Source organism: Corvus kubaryi, unplaced genomic scaffold (assembly GCF_017639235.1).
Source record: "Corvus kubaryi isolate FWS band 111438036 unplaced genomic scaffold, C.kubaryi_AGA036_p1.0 split3-73, whole genome shotgun sequence".
Classification (NCBI taxonomy): Eukaryota; Metazoa; Chordata; class Aves; order Passeriformes; family Corvidae; genus Corvus; species Corvus kubaryi.
In genome coordinates, this window is record NW_024582091.1 from 35,870,002 (window position 1) to 35,887,706 (window position 17,705).

Sequence of the window (17,705 nt, forward strand, 5' to 3'; positions counted from 1 at the left end):
TTTAGAGACTTAGACACATAACATTAATGCAGCACATTCTTGTGCAACTAACAGAATGGATTTAAACTCTGCAAAATAGTTTTACAGTGGAAAATACTGCTGGCAGCAAACATGAAGACACTTAAAAAGGACCTGTAGTTGTGTCTGAGATTAGTGTTATATATAATTTTTTGTGATCCATCATTTGACTCATGATCTCACTGCTGGGAGGATATCAGGGACCATATATAATTTGTTAACTTTCAATAAAAACCCATCATGGAGCAGTTTTAACACAAAGACAAATCTATTGGCATGTAAATTTCTCTGAAGAAGCCAGGTTGAGCTCCTTGCAAACAATACCTGGCACAGCTGGCTGCACCATCTCTGCTGCAGAGAGCTCACCTCTCCCTGCCATAGCTGACACACTGCAGGCTCTATGTATCACCTCCAAACACTCTGTATTTCACATGGCTCAGCTCCAAAAGGGGAACCAGAAAGTTCCTGGTGATATCTCAGATGGTACCCTGGCCCCTACAGTGTTGTGTGAAAGGTGTTTTATGCAAAGGTTGCCCTCTGCTTCTCCAGAGAGCTGGCCTCCAGGAACACACTGCAGGAGCAAAAACAGATTACGAAGAGTTTAGGCAAACCTGAGGCAACAACACAGGCTCTGAAAGTCAGGGCTAGGCTGTGTTGGAGATCGAGCTCTCCAGGGCTGAGTCACTGGCTGCAAACAACCTGCTTCTCAGTTTTCTTGCTCTCTCTGAGCATGGCTCCAGCAGCCCTCATGTTTAATCCAGAGGTCCTCCTGGGCATGCATGGAGCAATGGTATGGGACAACATATTATCCACCTTCCAGCTGCCTAAAGACTTTATTACATCCAGCCCTGCTCTGTTCCCTGGTCTGGCTGTTCAGCTAGTGACAATTGTGCACAAAGAAAGTATTTGTGTCAACTTAAAGACCTCGGGGGTTATGTTTCTATTGGGAAAGGTGAGAGCCTTACATAACACTTCAGACAAGTTTGTGACCTTTCAGATCCTTCCTGTCTTAAGTGTTTCAAGGTTGGCATGAAACTGGAACTCTTCAGATCCTAAATAGCATGTGTTCGTGTTATCATAGATCTATTAAAAAGTTTTCAGCAAACAAAACAAGCAGCCATCACTGGCATGGCATGGCAGAATAGATGTGATAAGCCAACAAGTGGATAAACATGGATGGCTTTTTGGTACTCACTCTTTAATAAGAGTAGAGTATACACTGTATGCATAGAGAAAAAGGTAAGTTAGAGGTACAACTCGCAATAAAAATGTTGTCATGGCTGCATTCAGTAAAGGAAACTCAAGCTTATTTTAAACGTGTAACTGATGTGAATGTTGACAGTACCTCTTTCTTTCTGACTTCAGAGGGAGCTCAGCATGGAAAGGAGCTAAATTAGAGGTCCCAGTTCAGTGTGAAGGTGTGGTGAGCTCTCACCAAGCATATTTTATAACATCTGGAGCCTGACATCTAAACAAAGACAAGCACGGAGCTGAGTGTGAGCCATGCTCTGGTTCCTGAGTACTCCTTCCCAAGTATGAAGCACATGGAAGATAAAGGGTGAAAATCTGATTCAGGGTTTTCAGGGGAAAAGATTAACTTCAAGCCAAAATAACTCTCCCATTCGATTTGCTTGGGAACAGCAGGAGACTATACATCTGCTAATGCCCCCTTCATAAAAGGGTGACAAATTCTCACTATGTGTGCCTGGGATATGTTCAGTTTAGGGTTATTAAGAGAGAACCCTAAGAAAGATTAGCTGTATAACTACAAGATTAGGTGAAATATTGAGTTTATGGGCTGTATGTAAATATTTCTGAAATTAAAAAGAAAAACTAATGCATTAAGAGATTCTAGAAGGACTTACATTTCTGAAACACTATCAAGGCATCAAGAGTGAAAACAAGTGATAAATAAAGATCATATGAGTCTAATTTATTAAAGAATTATTAGATGAGATAATTCTACAGGACTGACTCATAAAATCCATATTGCACTCATACGGAAACATGACTATTCAGTAATTGACTGTTTCTTCTTCATTTCTGGAGCTACTCTCACTAGTAGAATCTATTACTGTGACTGATCTTCAGATAAAATTTTTATTGTAGGAAAATGTGGATTAAATATTTTGCCTCTTAAGATATATTTAAGTGTTTTCTGAAACCACTGATAGAAAAATCCATGTAGTAATGGATTGCAGAAAGAATTTAGATACCCAAGCCAGTTTAGAGAATCAAACAGATGTAAAGGAGTAGAAAAAATTAAAAATGGATCAATTAAGATTGCAAAAAACTAGAGAAACCAACATATTAAGAAACCCAACATAACAATAGTCAAAGTCTTAACAGCTTTCCCGTCTTTATTCTTAGAAAGCTCATATTTCTTATTATTTTTTGAGAGCCTGTGTTCCAGGCTCAACTCTGATGTGTGCCTTTGGGAGACTGTAAAAATTTTAACATAAATTCCTATCATAATGCAAGCAGGAGCAAATAAACCAACTATAAACAAAAAAGCCCCCCAGTTAGTTGAACACAATCAGGCACAACCCCAAGCATTTAATCAGCAATTCATAACCCTCAATTCCAGAAGCATGAGCTTCTGAGAAAACCACACCAAAAGCAAAAGCAGCGGGCACTGGCCAGCACACGGCTACAATTTGCCTTAAGGCCATGGGAGTCATGGTGCTGGAGTCATGCAGAGGGTGGCACATTGCGTAAAACCAATCCACACCAATGCAACGAAGATGCAAAATGGAAGCTAAACTGAGCCTCGGGTCAAAACTGTAATGAACCCTGCAGAATATAATCCCAAAATCCCAGCAGTTCTCTACAGACCTCACCATACTGTAGGGCATAATGGCAAAGCCCAGTAGGAAATCTGTGACAGCCATGGATAAGATGAGGAAATTGGTTGGAGAATGAAGCTGCTTGAAATATGAAATGGAAATTATTATGGCCAGATTCCCAAAGATGGTGAAAATGAAGACTGCTGTTATGAATAGATACATTACCCCTCGTACTCCCACTGACCTACAGTTCTCAGGACAGGATCTGATTCCAAACTCAGAGCAATCAGTCAAATCCTTTGAGATATTTGGAGAAATCATAATCAATCCTTTATTAGATTTTTCTTTTGGAAGTGCAGTTCCATTCAGCAGATTTAATTTTCATAAGTTTCCAAAATATTCCAAATCCTAACACGAGAATACAAGATAAGGGAAGTCAAGCACATGAATTTTATTACTAAATGAAATGCAGTAATTCAGAGGAAAATTTTCTCTTGGCTTAAATAGGGACCAACTACAACTAATTATTCTTCTAAAATGCTACCTGAAATTTAGTAACTGGAAGCTATTATAAAACTAATTGCAAATAATACTTAAAACAAAGCAGTTGAAAGTTGAAAGAGTTAAGTTGAAAACTTAATTACCTCTTAAATTAACTAAGCCATATGATAATATACATTTTAATTTGTATCTGGAGAATTTTGTAAAATATGGTTCTTGTATTTTGTATGCATCATAATAATAGTAAATTTAAAGTGATAAAAGAAAAACATACATAGAAAAAGAAACCCCTTAAGTGACTTCAGTCTGTAAATACTACACAGGATTTCTGTGTGTCTTAGAATACTGATTTTTTTCCACAGGAGAAATGTTATGCAAGGTGGTATACCTCAGCTTTCTTGAGATTTCAGTTAATGAGCTACTCACCTAGATGCTCATCTTAAGGGTCAAAAATCAGTTGCCAAACACCCACTTACCAAATTATTTATGCTGCTAAACTCACCTGCTGTGCACTACAAAGTACCAGCAATGAAGGCATTTGATGGAAATCAGTTGTAAAATTGGTATGATAACCAATATTCTTTTCTGTCCCTACATATACACTTGTTTTCTATCATTATAATCCCACTGACTAAAAGGGTGTGGAGACAGGTTGAGGTTTATCTCCTGTAATAGACTGTGGTCCAGCTCCAGTAATTATAAAGGAATACACTAGTGAATAATTTCAAGGGGCAAAAAATTCCTTTCATTTTTTCTGGGAAGAACTGGACCCATTTCTTCCACCTCTTTTCCTGATAACTTGTTTTGGACAAAGAGCAAATTTAGAAGCAGAAAGAAATACTCTTCTCCACAGAAGTTTGACCACTTAAAAGGAACATAGGATGCAGCTCAGACCACTGATCTTTTTTTCCAATAGGTATCACCCTGGAAGGAAGAAAATACAGAAATTGTGCATCAAAAGATTAAAAACAGATATGGGCAACCAGTTTTATAGGCTAATCCTCCCTGCGTCTCTTAATAATACCATAAATAAATTCTTTAAGTAGATATTTTTCTGATCTGCTATTGTACTGCAAAACTGCAATGTGGATAACAGGCAGATCCCCTCAATAATCTGGCTCAGATTAATGAAAAATGAGGATTTATTTTTCTTTTATGACATTACATTTAATTCCCAGTAGATTTTGACTTAAACATATGTATGCAATTTAAGGATTTACACCAACAGGAGATAAAGAAAGCCAACTGTCTGTGTTCCCAACACCATTATTTTTGTTTGCTGTATTAATTCCTTTACCCTCATGTATAGGGGAGCTCTTTTGGTGACTTAAGGTAGACACAAGTCATATTGTGCCTCATTATTTCCATGGTGGGCTTAAATACTGATTGAAGAGAACTATTGGATTATTTTTTACTAAGTACTTTTATTTCTCTGGGCTACTTTCAGTAAAACAACAGTAGCAAAAGACAAGCTCAAGTTTTCTCAAAGATTTGTTTTCTCCTCTTGTAACTGAGGAAGTCCAAAGCGTATGGCATGCACTCTATTTTCAGCGATCCCTCTCTAACTGATAGCTTTTAGTCCATGTGCTATGAGCACCCAGTGTTGAAGGAAATTGACTTTTCCTGTACCTATGGGAAATAAGAAGTCGAGACATCTAGGAGCATGCTGTGGAGTTCCCATTGTCTAAGTTACGTGTGGATCCAGTCTCTTAAGAAATTAATTTGTTTTACAAAGGCTGTTGCACAATCATTTCATAGAAACATTTTCAATTACCCATGGAGCTAGGATTTAAAGTGGCAGCATGAAGGTGAAAAGATCTTATTAAAAAACCTACAAAGTAGGGAATTAAATGCAACTGGTTATGCAAGACCATGTAACATTATGCAAGACTCAGTAAATATTATGGGAATTGAATTTCACAGAATCACAAAGTCACAGAATTGTTGAGGTTGAAAGGGTATGTCCTGCCCCATCATCCAGATTATTAATGAAGATGTTGAACAGGATTGGACCTAGCATTAACCCTTAGGGTATATCACCAGTTGCTGGCCTTCAATCAGACTTCATGACAATGATCAGCACCCTCTGGACCTGGCCAATTTTCAATCCACTTCACTGTCTTCTCATCTAGCCCATACTTCATTACTTTCTTTCTGAAAATCTTATGAGAGAAAGTGTTGAAAGCCCTCCTGAAGACTAGGTAGATAATAAGAACTGCTCTTCCTTTGTCTACCACGCCAGTCATTTCATCACAGAAGTTAATAAACTTTAGTCTATGTCTAATGAAAAGAGATTAGTCAAAAAGTGCTTACAAGTAGACAGTCTTTTTCTGAATTAAGTCTTTAAGTGCAGTGTGTGGAAGTAGCATCGTAGGTAATGAAGATGACCAGAAAATCTGCAGAAGTAGAAGAATTTTGTAGAACACTGTCTTATGTTTGACTGCATCCAGTATTTTCTCCCTTGTTGAATGGATATTAATGCATTGTAGAGGACAGAGAGTGCACAGTGTGCACTGCCTGAATGAGTTAATGATTTAAGAAAATCCACACATTTTTCAATATTTACACATTTTGACAGCTCAGTTTTTCTGTTTGGACACTACACTAATGTATTTTTTTATCTAGGAGTTTGAAATACTCCATTTTGGAGTGACACTCTCCTTTGTGAGGTTTCCAGAAGGGTCCTGCTTGGACAGTTGGTGCACTTCTTTTCCCATCCTCTTGCCTCTGGTGTCGGAGAGACCATGAGATTTGGACACAGGTGGCACCACCATGCATGAGGCACTACACCAAAACATCAGGCACTAAGGCAGGATACAGGCAGCAGTTCAGGACTCTGGAACTTGCTGTCAGTTTTGTACAAAGTGTGAAGGTGACATTGCAAATGGTCCTCACTGGTGACAAAAGGAACCGACATAAGTTTACTGGTGAAACAGAGCCTTTCATCATACTGGAGAAATTGCTTTGCACAAGTTTTCAGGGAAGTTAAAACATCTGAAATTACCCACAGGGGAATAATTTGTTTTGCAAAACGTAGCCATGTGGAAAGTGTTTAACAAGGTCACTAATTAAACGTGTTGATAAGGAATTTGACAATACCCTTTGCATTTCATTTGCATTATGATACTTTGAGCTTTCAGTGAGGTATATTCTGCTCCACCAGACCTAACTCATAAACTGATTGGACAAAAGCATGAGGCATTTTTCTTATGCTTTCCTAATTTACCCATGTCTTGGGTTCAAATAGAGTCCCTGTGGCCTCATTAACACATCTCATTTGCACATCACCCTCACACTGAGAAATAGCTTTGCACCATCTGTGATTAGAGCTAATGAGAGAAAGTAACCTGGGACTTCATTACAGCCACTGTGCTAGAGAAGGTTCTCTGTAAATAGAAGGCAAGGAGGCTCTTTGGGAAAGTGCCACCTTTAGGTAATAGGACACCAGAGGAAAAAGTTATTTCTGAAACTTTCCGAGTTGGGCCATGCACAAAGCTGGCTTATATTTTAGTTTATTAAGAACAAGGAGGGTGACCTTCTGGGTGTGGGTGAATGTCACCAGCAATGTGTGTGTGGAAACTCCTTCTTAATTCTGCAGAGAATAAATATTGCTGACACCTTGCCTAGACTGGTTTGCCCAGAGAGTTGTTGATCTGTACACTGAAATTTTTTTACTATTTCTATTAACACTAAATAGATTATGGTGATCTCATGCAGCTACAATGTTTGGATGCCCTCTCTACTGGTTTTGGTTTGGATAGGGTTAATTTTCTTTGTAGTAGTTTGTGTGGTGTTATGTTTTGGATTAGTGATGAAAACAATGTTGATAACGCATACACAACCCCCATTTAAGAAAGACTGAGCTGTGCTTACACAGTATTGAGGCCTTCTCTTTGAGTAGCCTGGGGGTGTGCAAGAGTTTGGGAGGGGACATCTGACCCCAGCTGACCAGAGAGATACTCCACACCATAAAATGTTGTGCTCAGCAGTAAAAACCTTACCGGAAGAAGGAGGAACTGGAGCATTGGAAGTTACAGTGTTTGTTTTTCCAAATAACCATTACACATGGTGGAGCCCAGCTTTCCTTGAAATGGCTGAAGATCTGCTTTGCAGACCAGAAGAAGTGATGAATTCTTTAATTTGCTTTACTTGCATGCATGGCTTCTGGCCTACCTATTAGAATGTCTTTATTCACAATTTTTCTCACTTCAGGAATCGGGCTCTGGTTTCTATGGGTTTATAAAAATTAGCTTTGCAGTAGGGTCTAGGCACTGTCTGCAGGGACATGCTCTGTTTGAACTGCAGTCTGTCCTGCAAGCAAGTTGGAATCCTACTAATTTAGAAACTCCTCCTACAAACAGAAAACAATGCCTGAGAGATGCCAGAACAAGTTATGAAAAGAAAATTACCAAATGTAGACTCTGGTAGAGCTGGAATTGTCTGGAAACACAGTAATGTTTCCAGATTTTCAGGGAGATAGACAGGGATATAAGGAATGAGGGAAAAGAAACAACTTCATTGACTTCCTGAAGGGACTACGTTAATATGTGCTGACCTTACTAAATATACTTTAAATGCCTTAGATGGGCATCATTTGTCATAGAGGATCTATCTTTCCTTCAATCTAAAATAAGACCAGACGAAAAGAGGTATCACCTGGCAGCGCTTCTGAAATTGTTACTTCAAGTGAGATCAAAGTGTCTAAGTGATCATGCATTTTATTTCAGAAAGTAACACTGAGCATGAGAATATTACCTACATCAGGGCCAGACTCACTGGAGATGAAGGAAGAAAATTATGTACCAGATACATACCCATTATGTATCAGAAAGAGATTTTTTAAATTTTTATCTTGCTTTATTTTTGTAAGATTAAGTATTAAAGTAGTCATATTGTCACTAGCAAAGATCCACAGTAGAAGTGCTGATGTGTAGGTTTCATTGCTCCTTTTCACGTCATTTTTAGGACTGCAAACTTTACAAGATGGCAATGAAACAGTAAAAGAGACAATTTCAGATCCTGATACTTTGCCCTGCTGAAATGTATCATCATTCAACTTTTAAGCTTTTTGGCACAGAGTGCTTCAGTGCTCTACAAAGTACAGAAAACAAAGACAAGACACACATATGATGCACTTTTACAAGCAACACGAATGGAGGATATGCTGCTGAATATAGCTCTTACTTCAGTACAGAGCCAAAAATTTCTTTCCATGGTCTCTTCTGAGAAACTAATAATTTCCCACCCACTCCCAGTATTGTTCCTTCATAATGCAGCTGAGTTCAACCACAGGATTTCTTCACAATTATCTATATGCTTTCCTTGAAAGCTGTCACAGCATTGCCATGAGACAAAATAACGGTATGTCCAAGCAAAAAAAAAGTTCTCTAAGATGCAAAGTAGCAAATAATGTTTTGCATCTAAACATTCATTAGATAGACGTAATTTTCTGGCATTCTCAGGTGCAATGCAGCTTTTTTGCAATTGCTTTTCACTTCATATTTTTTCTTGTCTTTGATCTCATTAAACATGCTTTTGATCTCACCAAGCAGCAAAGCCTTTAAGTGACAAATTTGTAAGTGACAAGTACTAGTTGAAATGGAAACAGAAAGAGCAGCACAACTTTTCTCTGCCTCACCTTCCCTCCATGGAAGCTCATAGGGCTGGTTATTGGCCTGTTTTGAGCTCTGCACACATATGGAAGGGGAAGGACAAAACTTAGAGAGCTTTGGGTTATTAGTCAAAGATGCCAAGAAATTCAAAGGAAAATGTTTTTCTGCTCTTTCTAAAGGAGAACACAAATGAACACAAATACTGTGATATAAACACACCTTGTTCTAATCTGTTGTGTCAGAACAGGTTTTTAATTATGAAGATCAGCGATATAAACTACTGTAAGTTTTTTAAATGGAGGTCTTGCTCTTCTGTGCATTGCAAATAAATAGATATAATCAAAACACCACATGCAAAACCCAGTCTGGAATGAAAGAATATGTAAAGCACAATGGTTGTTTATCTGCTTGAACTACATTTGGTAAATAGGCAAACAAATAGGTGTTTCCTTCCTTCACAGCTCTTATGTCTGGCAGTTGAGCCTCCAGAAAGTGATGAATCCAACCATTTAAAGCATGTTAGTCTGAAAACAAATGAGTCCTGGAAGAGTCCTGTTGAAAAACTTTTCCAAACAGAATAATCTTCAATGCCCTGCGAAACCACATGTAAAAAAATGCATAAACAATTGGGTTAAGTGTAGAATTTAAATAGCCAAACCAAACCAAAGCATCAATGAGAACAGGAGGTATCACATAATTCATAAGTGGATTGGTAGCTGTAAAGAAGAAGAATGGAGTCCAGCAGATGAGAAACGCTCCCATTATTATGCCTAATGTCTTAGCAGCTTTCCTTTCTCTGCAGAATGAAATGTGGTGCTTCATTTCAAATTGCATCTTTTTTTTGCTAATTGCATCAATGGATCTTGCCTGCTTCTTGGCTACAGAGTATATTTTCCTATATATATACAGCATAACAAATCCAGGGATGTAAAAAGACACTACAGAGGCCACAATACCTGAAGTTTCACTAAAAATGAGAAAGCATCCTCCTGCACAATGGACATGGTTATAAATCTTTTCTGCGCCTCTCAAGTTAAGGTCTAGAAAGATCATCCCAAAAGCAAAAGCAGCAGGGATCATCCAGCTTATGAACACCATGACCACGATGACAAAAGTATTTATCTTTGATTTGTATCTTAAAGGGTCACACACAGCATAGTAACGGTCAATGGATATGAAGGAAAGATGGAAGATAGAAGCTGTGCTCAGCATAATGTCCATGCTCGTGTGGATCTTGCAGAAGAACTCCCCAAAATACCAGCAGTGCTCAACAGAGCGCACCATACTGCAAGGCATGACGAAGAATCCCAGCAGGAAGTCTACGGTAGCCATTGAAAGTATCAGGAAATTCGTAGGTGTGTGGAGCTGCTTGAAATGTGATATTGAGATGATAACTGTCAAATTTCCAACCACTGTGGCCAGAATAACGCAAACCATGAAGATGTACATGGAAATACGGACACTGTTTGACCAGCTGCTCCTTATGCAAGAGCTATTTACGGATTCACAGCACAGTTGCATCCTTACTGGGGTCCCAAATCCACATAGGTATGCAGCACAGGTACTGTTTTTCCTAATTCTGAGGTACATTTACAATGGGTTTTCCATTTTCTAGATGGGAAGAGCTGCAGAGAGGAAAATGAAAGGGCACTGTAAACACCTTCATTTAGTTGGATGCATAGGAAATTCACATTTCATTATTTATGAAGGATGAAACCATTTTATAATTACATTTAGTAGAATGACATTTTCATCATCTGACTTCCCTAGAAATGGGAATCTCCTTTGATGAAATAAACTGTTTAACGGGGTGTCCTCACATCAGGACAGCAGTGAATCTTAGAGGCCTGCACTGGGCAATGCCTTGTCCAGTGGACAGAGGAGAAGCCCTTTTCAATATTTCCTCTTTCTGCTTTCAGTCCTGGTCTTCTTCATCAATATTGGCTGGAATCCTGTATCTCATGTTGCACTTGAAAATCAGTCATTTTAAATTCTGAAGCTCCCTCAACTTATTTTTTTTTTTTGATACGTGAGTCTAAAACCTACAAGTCTAAAACAGAAGGCTAAAGCTGAGGAATCCATGCTCGACCTCTCCTCCAGCCCTGTCCTGATAGTGATGACCGAGCAGTTCCAGTTTTACTTGAAAATCTTTGCAGACTCTAGCTGTAAATAGAGATGTAAGGAAAAGATCTAAGAGGAGAAAAAAAATTTCTGCTCTTTTGCTCACAAAATAAAGTGGAAGAATCTGACTAATCTGAAACATTATCTGCTGTATAAGCAAATTTTTTTTTCAGTACTAGTAGTTTAGCATTGCTATGAGTATTGATTATATTAATCTGTTTTTAGATAAGGCACAAACATGGAGAGAAACATTTTCAGAACTTAGGTTTCGGTTGCATCTAAGGCCACAAATATCACTGTCCTCTTGTGGAAGAAGTAGCGTGTCCCTTTTGCAAGTTGCTCTTTTTATGAAAAGTTTTAATGAAAGCAAGCAATGGAAAGCAATATTTATTTTTGAAAAATCTGTTTTCCTTTAAATAACAGAAAGATAGTGTTATTGTGAAAAATAATGATGATTTGCATACGCTATTCGGTAGTACTATCATCATGGTTTAAAATGGTTGTCAAAAAAATATAGACATGGCAATTCAGCCAGTATTGATTTAAGCCATTTGCTTTGGGATTTAGTTGCCTCTGGTTATTCTGGATAGAACACAATAAAAAGAAATAATTTCTTTCCCATATGAAACCAAGTGTTATTACAAACACACCATGGCACTGGAAGCTAAATGAACGTAGATGATAAAAACTACAGCTTGCAAAACCCTGACAGCTACAACCAGCACCCTGGGTTATGCAGAGGGATTTTGCAAGTGGGGCCAGGCAGTGGCACCCGAGTGCCAGGGACGAGGTGCACCCAAAGGCACTCTCAGCAGTAAGGGACATAGGGAGTCTACTTACGTACTGTTTGGGGTGTTTTTTGCTTCCCCTTTTTTTTTTTTATGCCTACTAATATTTAACACCATCTCTGCTCTTTTCACCTCATTTTAATTATCACTTCATATATCTTTTCCTTCAATTTTTGTCAGTCTCTTCAGGTTTCTTTTCCTGCCTGTCATTCCTTCTTTCAGCACATTTACACCTAAGGCAGAGAAAGCACAGCCAGATGAATATTAATTAACTCAAATTTTCAATTTTCACAGTAGAAAGAATTAAACACCAATTTAACTGTGTATTCTGGGCATCATTATAAAGGTTTTAATCCCATTCAGGTTGTAAATGTGTCACATCTTGAATTTTGTTCTGTATAAAAATATAAATAAATTAAACAATTGTGGTAAAGCAGTCTATAAAGCCAATAAAAATGAATTAACATCCTATCTCTAGTTTTCCTTAAGATTTAAAAGATTAATAACTTCTCTGTTGTTTTCTGATAGATAAACTGCTTAGCCTAAAGAAACATGATCTCCTCTGAAAACAGGTTTTCTTAAAAAAACCCAAAAATTCAGGATTTTTTTTTTGTAATAAAAGTAAGTAAGAAACTCCAACCAAAGGATGGAGCACACTGAGATCAAGTGTGTGGCATTGCATTACAGGGAAATAAATACGTCAAAACACGTGGCAAAAAGTGAGCTGAACTCTGAAGAAGTTTTCAAGATGAAAGCAGAATGCTTCCCTTCCATAAATAATTACAAAGGTTAAAATGTAATAAAATGGAAATATGAAGAAGCATACTCTTAAAAACCTGTTCTCCTACCGTTGTCCCTTCATGCTGTGTAGAAGTCTGCTCTTGACACTCATTTGTTTTCTGCTGGTTGAGTGGCACGTCTTCCTTTTAAAGATCATCTCAAAAAGCATCTGAGCCTCTTCACCACCATTACAGTTCTGGGTAACACAAATTTTGAGAGAACAGGCTTTTAATCCACAGCTGGAGCAGCCTCCAGAAACCCCCACGTATTACTGGGGGATGTTGGTGTGCTGAATAGCATTCTTGGCTGTTTGATTCAGTATCAGCTGTTGATGTGAATTTTAGCTCACACTGTTTATTTTGTCACCTATGTAGAGAACAAAATCATGGCTGTAGCACTCATACTTGTTTAATGGGCCTTATTTATAGGTAAATTGAATTAATGTGAAGTATGTTTACTTGTTTGATTAAATGTTACAGTCATATTGTGAGCAGCCCAGTATTATCTAAGCAAAGAACAAAAGACACCCTGCAGTCTACCTCCTGTAAGCCTTCAAAACATGGCAAAATACATAAGTATAGGTTGGTTACAGCAGCATGTATGATTTCCTTGGAAAGGTGTACTGTGAACAGAGTGACACAATGTGTCTTTACGAGACTAGTTATGATTGCTGAACAAACAGGTTTAATCTAACAGCCTCACCAGTTAACAGCTATTTGCAAGATATAGCTACTGAATAATTGTTCTAAGTAAACACCTATTATTGGCTGTACCAGAGTCACAGATGAGGAAGATCAATTTTTTACTCCACTAGGGACCATGCAGCCTTTTAAAACAGTGATACTGCTGAATGTAAAAGACTGGTATTGTGGTTACTATCAGCTAAACCCCAGTTAAGCTGGGTGCCTCAGGGGCATATGCAACAAGGTGGGTTAAGATACTACTTCTTGCAAACTGTTCTGATGACCTGGGTTAGCTACTTTATTATGTTATGTGCACAAAAATCAAAATGAATGCATACAATTCAGTTCTTTTCTTTTTCTTGAGGCTACACTCATAGACAGACGGGGGTCTGTGTTGCACTAAAAGGCTCTCCTTGCTGTAGCAAGAGAGTTTGATGACTAAAAAATGTGCAGAAACAATGATCAGGCTGAATGGAAACCACTGGAGAGAGTTGAGAGGATATGTTGAGAAGTGAGGTTCGATTGCTCAGATTTGGGGAAATGTGAAAAAGACATATTTAGGTACCCAAATACTGGTCTGTGAAGGAGGCCTTCACCCTTCTGAGATGTTGTGTTCTTCCTTGGAGCCAGGCACTTCTCTTTGAGGAGTGAAGGTTTAACACTTGGTAATTACTCTCTTGGCACATATACATTTTATATGAAGTTAAAATTTAGGGGAACAAAGCTGTGTTACCTTACTCTGTACAGCTCATTGTTACAAAGAAGTCTGGCAGCGACCTCATTATGAGCACTCAGTCCAAGGCCATCCATGCATGCACACACTGCTCTCCCACCATGCTCCATGCTCTCTCCCTCGAGTAACACAGTGACCAAAACTCAAGGGGATGATCTGGAAAGGCAGCTCTGCTTCAAGTGTTGTTCCAGAGGCAGCTCCCTGGCAGCAACGTGAAAACCTCTTGGGGAACCGCTGGGGCTGGGGAGCCTTCCCCTGCCCTGAGCAGGTCTGCCCTGCTGTAGAGGGGCAGGCAGCAGCCAGCTGTGGAGTGTGGGTTTTGCTTTCCTTCCTCTTGTGCCCAGGCTGTGCATCTGGTCAGGAACCGTTTCCTTCCAGCTGCTGGCTTGCAATAAAATTGTACTGCAAGACCCACACACATTGGAAAGGAGTGAACCACAGATGTAGGGGAAGCTGTGAGCATGGGGAGGGTGGTATTTAATGGTGTGTTTGCTGAGAAGAAAGTAAAGCAGGAGGTTTTGAGATATCAAGATAATTAAGTAATTAAGCAGGCCAAATTGTCAACTAATTTAGAGCAAGAAGGAACACTTTTTTAACAAGCTTTCACTGTGTTGGTGCAGACACTTCAAACAGGCATTTTCTTGTGCCTTAATGCTCATGTGGATCATGAAAATATTCTCAGACTTGCTACTTATAATATCAAAGAGAAATATGTCAAACTCTGTTTTTGTGAGAACTCAAAGCACACTGTCAGTGTTTAACAGTCTTTTGAGTCTGTAGTATAGTAAAACAAAGTAAAACAAAAATTCAAAGCAAAAACCTTTCTATAAAATTACTGCTGTGGGGTTTTTTTCTGAAAAAATTTTTATTTCTGCAGTAAGTAGTTTTCAGGTTTTGGAAAACCAAGAAAGAGAGCTGTCACAGTGTCTAGAATACTTTGGGTCACCTACTCTCCTTGTTTGTCTTTAAAACATAAAGTAAATAAAATGGAAAACAGCAGAAGGGAATGGAAATAGCCCTTTTGTCAGACATCAAACCTATTTGAAAAATGTGTTGAAAAGTTACTCTGTCCTTCTTACACAGGATTGTGGAAGGGACGCTGGAAATTGGAAGCAACAGAAAAGGACTCGAGAATGAGAACTGTTACTATGAAAAAAAAATGTCAGGACAGCACTGATTTCTACCATGGTTCTTTTAGCTTGCTTTTCTATGGGTATAGTTTGGTCATTCAGCAGAAAGTTTCTCATTTTCACACAGTTCATTTTAAAAACTGTTTCTGTGTGAGGGGAACCATGGATTTATAAGTACTGGAGGCTGCATGGTGACCCCATGGCTGGAGAGGAATTTTGAAAGTGTCTAACTCCACTTATCATTTATGCAGTTCTCAGGAAAAAAAAACCCACAATATTACAAAAAAAACTAACTTCTTAAGTTTCCATTCATATGTTTCACATGTAGGGGGAAATGCCCAAATTCCCAATAAGCTATTAGTACAAAATAATTATTTCTTTGTAGGAGAAAATCAAGAACAAGATCTGGCAACTACTAATCTCAATGCTATTTCTGCAATTCCACCAGTGCAATTCCACTGAAGACAGTCTGAAATTAGCCCAGATTTTTACCAGAGGAATTTAGAGAATATATGAGATGATTGAGCTCTAGATCTTTTCCCATGGTTTCTATTCCTAGTTTTTAGTGGAAAACATCTCTTTTCCTTGCCAAGTAAAACCAGCTGTTTATACAGAGTAATGCAATGTCTGAGTGCTTTCTACAAGTATAGTGCTTAGGATAAACACATATAAATCCAAACCCCAATGTAAATTCAAATCTCGGAGATGCACAGAGGAGTAAGAGATTCCACAGCAAAGCAAAACACATCCATCCAAAGCTGAGAAACTCTCTCTGTACAGGATGGGGAGATTCTACATATTTGGTAGCCTTGCTGAGGAGTGCCATAACATGGTCCATTGCCTTCACTCAGTAGCAAAAGCTTCTCCCGAGGGCAGGAGCAGTCCCTTGCCTCTCGCTCCGGCAGGGTGAGTAAATCCTTGTGGCTGCTGAGCAGAGGCACAGGCACAGCAGGGCAGGTGCCTTGTGCCTTTCCAGTGCTTCTCTGCACCCACCAATCCAACAGGAATTAATTTAGGACTGTAACTGCTTCGTTGATATTTGCTGGCATCTGATCAACACCTCCAAAAAGAAGGCAAACACAGAGGAGGGAAGCACGAGTAGTAAAAAAGTACAATCCCATTCTGCATCCTTATGGCCATCTAATACTTTCACAGAAAGGAAAGAGCTTTACTCTGAATTCATAGCTGTGTGTGAAAAGAGCTTTGCCCCCTAGCTATGTTTCTCTTTCAGCTATTGGGAATGAATGGCTTTTAAAATCATACTTTAAATCATAGTTACTGCTGTTGGTGCTATTGCTGTTCACTACAGAAAGAACTGTGCAGAACAACAACTATTATCTTCAGTGCTAACCATAGGAGATTCATCTTTGAAAGAAAGCATATTAGCATATTAGCAGCTCACCAGATTCCAGACTGCATGACTTGGAGATGGTACGGCACAGGAGTCATTTCCTCATCACGAACCAGCGCAGGCTGCAGAGACAGCCCAGTACTGACTCATCCCACACCAATTCTCCCAACTAAGTGCCTGCATGCTTGGTCTGACTTGCTTACAGCCTGCTGGGAAAATCTCATCAACAGGATGACGTAAATCTTAAATATCCAGAAAAGATAAGCATGTAATAAATCTATTCTGACAAAAAGCACTAGCATATGCAAAGTAGAATCAATTTGAAGTAAGCTAAAGCCAGGCTTGTTTCATGAAAAGAAGCATGCAAACGGAAGGAAATGTTTATTATGGTCAAGGTACCGATGGAGGTAATAGCACTGAACTGTTTTTAAGATTGCCTGATATTTCACTTCCTACTTTTAGTTTTGTGTAACCTTAACAAACTTTAACACTTTCAATTACCTTTAAAAATTTCTTTTGGATATTTTCTGAAAACTCTAAGAACAATACTTTGACAGTGTCTGAGAAAAAGACTGAATAAAAGATATTGTTTCCTTTGAATGAAAAAATTTACTAGCCATTTATTTATGGTGCTCAGGTGTTTATATGATATGCTTTGTAGCAGGGACTTAAGAGACGTTGCTTTCCTATTTATATCCTTTTACCATACCAGATAACTATACCTGCAACTCATTAGCAGCATCCATCATCTTCAAGCAATAGTTTTAGTATTGCTGTGGAACCCAAGAAGGAGCATCCTTCCAGAAAAAAGTAGTCCCAGAGAGGAGAACTGACCCAAAGTGGGTCAGTTTGTATGTGTCAGTTTGTAGGCTCTCCATCAGTAAAGACCCAGGCCTTTCAGCTCCTGCTCCCCAGAGGTTCCTCTTAGCCTGTAGCAGGACCTGTGGGGCTCAGGCTGCAACTTCTTCCCTGGGTATTTGGGGTTAGGATAAGCTTGGGAAGTAGGAAAGTATGGCACTGGCAAGGTGGCACAAGGGGATATAAGGCTGAATGAGAAGGACAACTCCTGGTGAAATGAAAGTCTTGAAATATCACATTCTGGTCTGGAAGAGTGACTACTCTATTGGAAGCCACTGAGAGCTAAAATTGCTAATAAAGGCTTATATGTCAATAAGAAATGTCCCGGAGCTTCCTTTCTCATG

The 17,705-nt window shown here is 38.8% G+C and overlaps 2 protein-coding genes across 3 annotated transcripts; both read right to left on the minus strand.

Moving 5' to 3' along the window:
- Positions 1-1,188: 1,188 nt before the first annotated feature.
- Positions 1,189-3,140, minus strand: TAAR2 (trace amine associated receptor 2). Its single transcript, XM_042017246.1, is given in 2 exon segments — positions 1,189-2,543; positions 2,545-3,140. Coding segments are annotated over 2 exon segments (1,035 nt in total). The 5' UTR covers positions 3,126-3,140; the 3' UTR covers positions 1,189-2,089.
- A 5,013-nt stretch (positions 3,141-8,153) lies between these two features.
- TAAR1 (trace amine associated receptor 1) lies at positions 8,154-16,723 on the minus strand. 2 transcript variants are annotated; one of them, XM_042017244.1, is made up of 3 exons: positions 16,555-16,723; positions 12,675-12,802; positions 8,154-10,542 (listed from the first exon to the last, which is right to left on the minus strand). In XM_042017244.1, the coding sequence occupies exon 3, from the start codon at positions 10,505-10,507 to the stop codon at positions 9,437-9,439; it is 1,071 nt and encodes a 356-aa protein (XP_041873178.1). In that variant the 5' UTR covers positions 10,508-10,542; positions 12,675-12,802; positions 16,555-16,723; the 3' UTR covers positions 8,154-9,436. The 2 variants fall into 2 exon arrangements, with proteins under 2 accessions (XP_041873178.1, XP_041873179.1); XM_042017245.1 differs by lacking the exon at positions 12,675-12,802.
- Between the last annotated feature and the right edge of the window lie 982 nt (positions 16,724-17,705).

Coding starts and splice junctions, on each gene's coding strand:
- TAAR1 (XM_042017245.1), bottom strand. CDS start 10,507: ATGTACCTCAGAATTAGGAAAAACAGTACCTGTGCTGCATACCTATGT.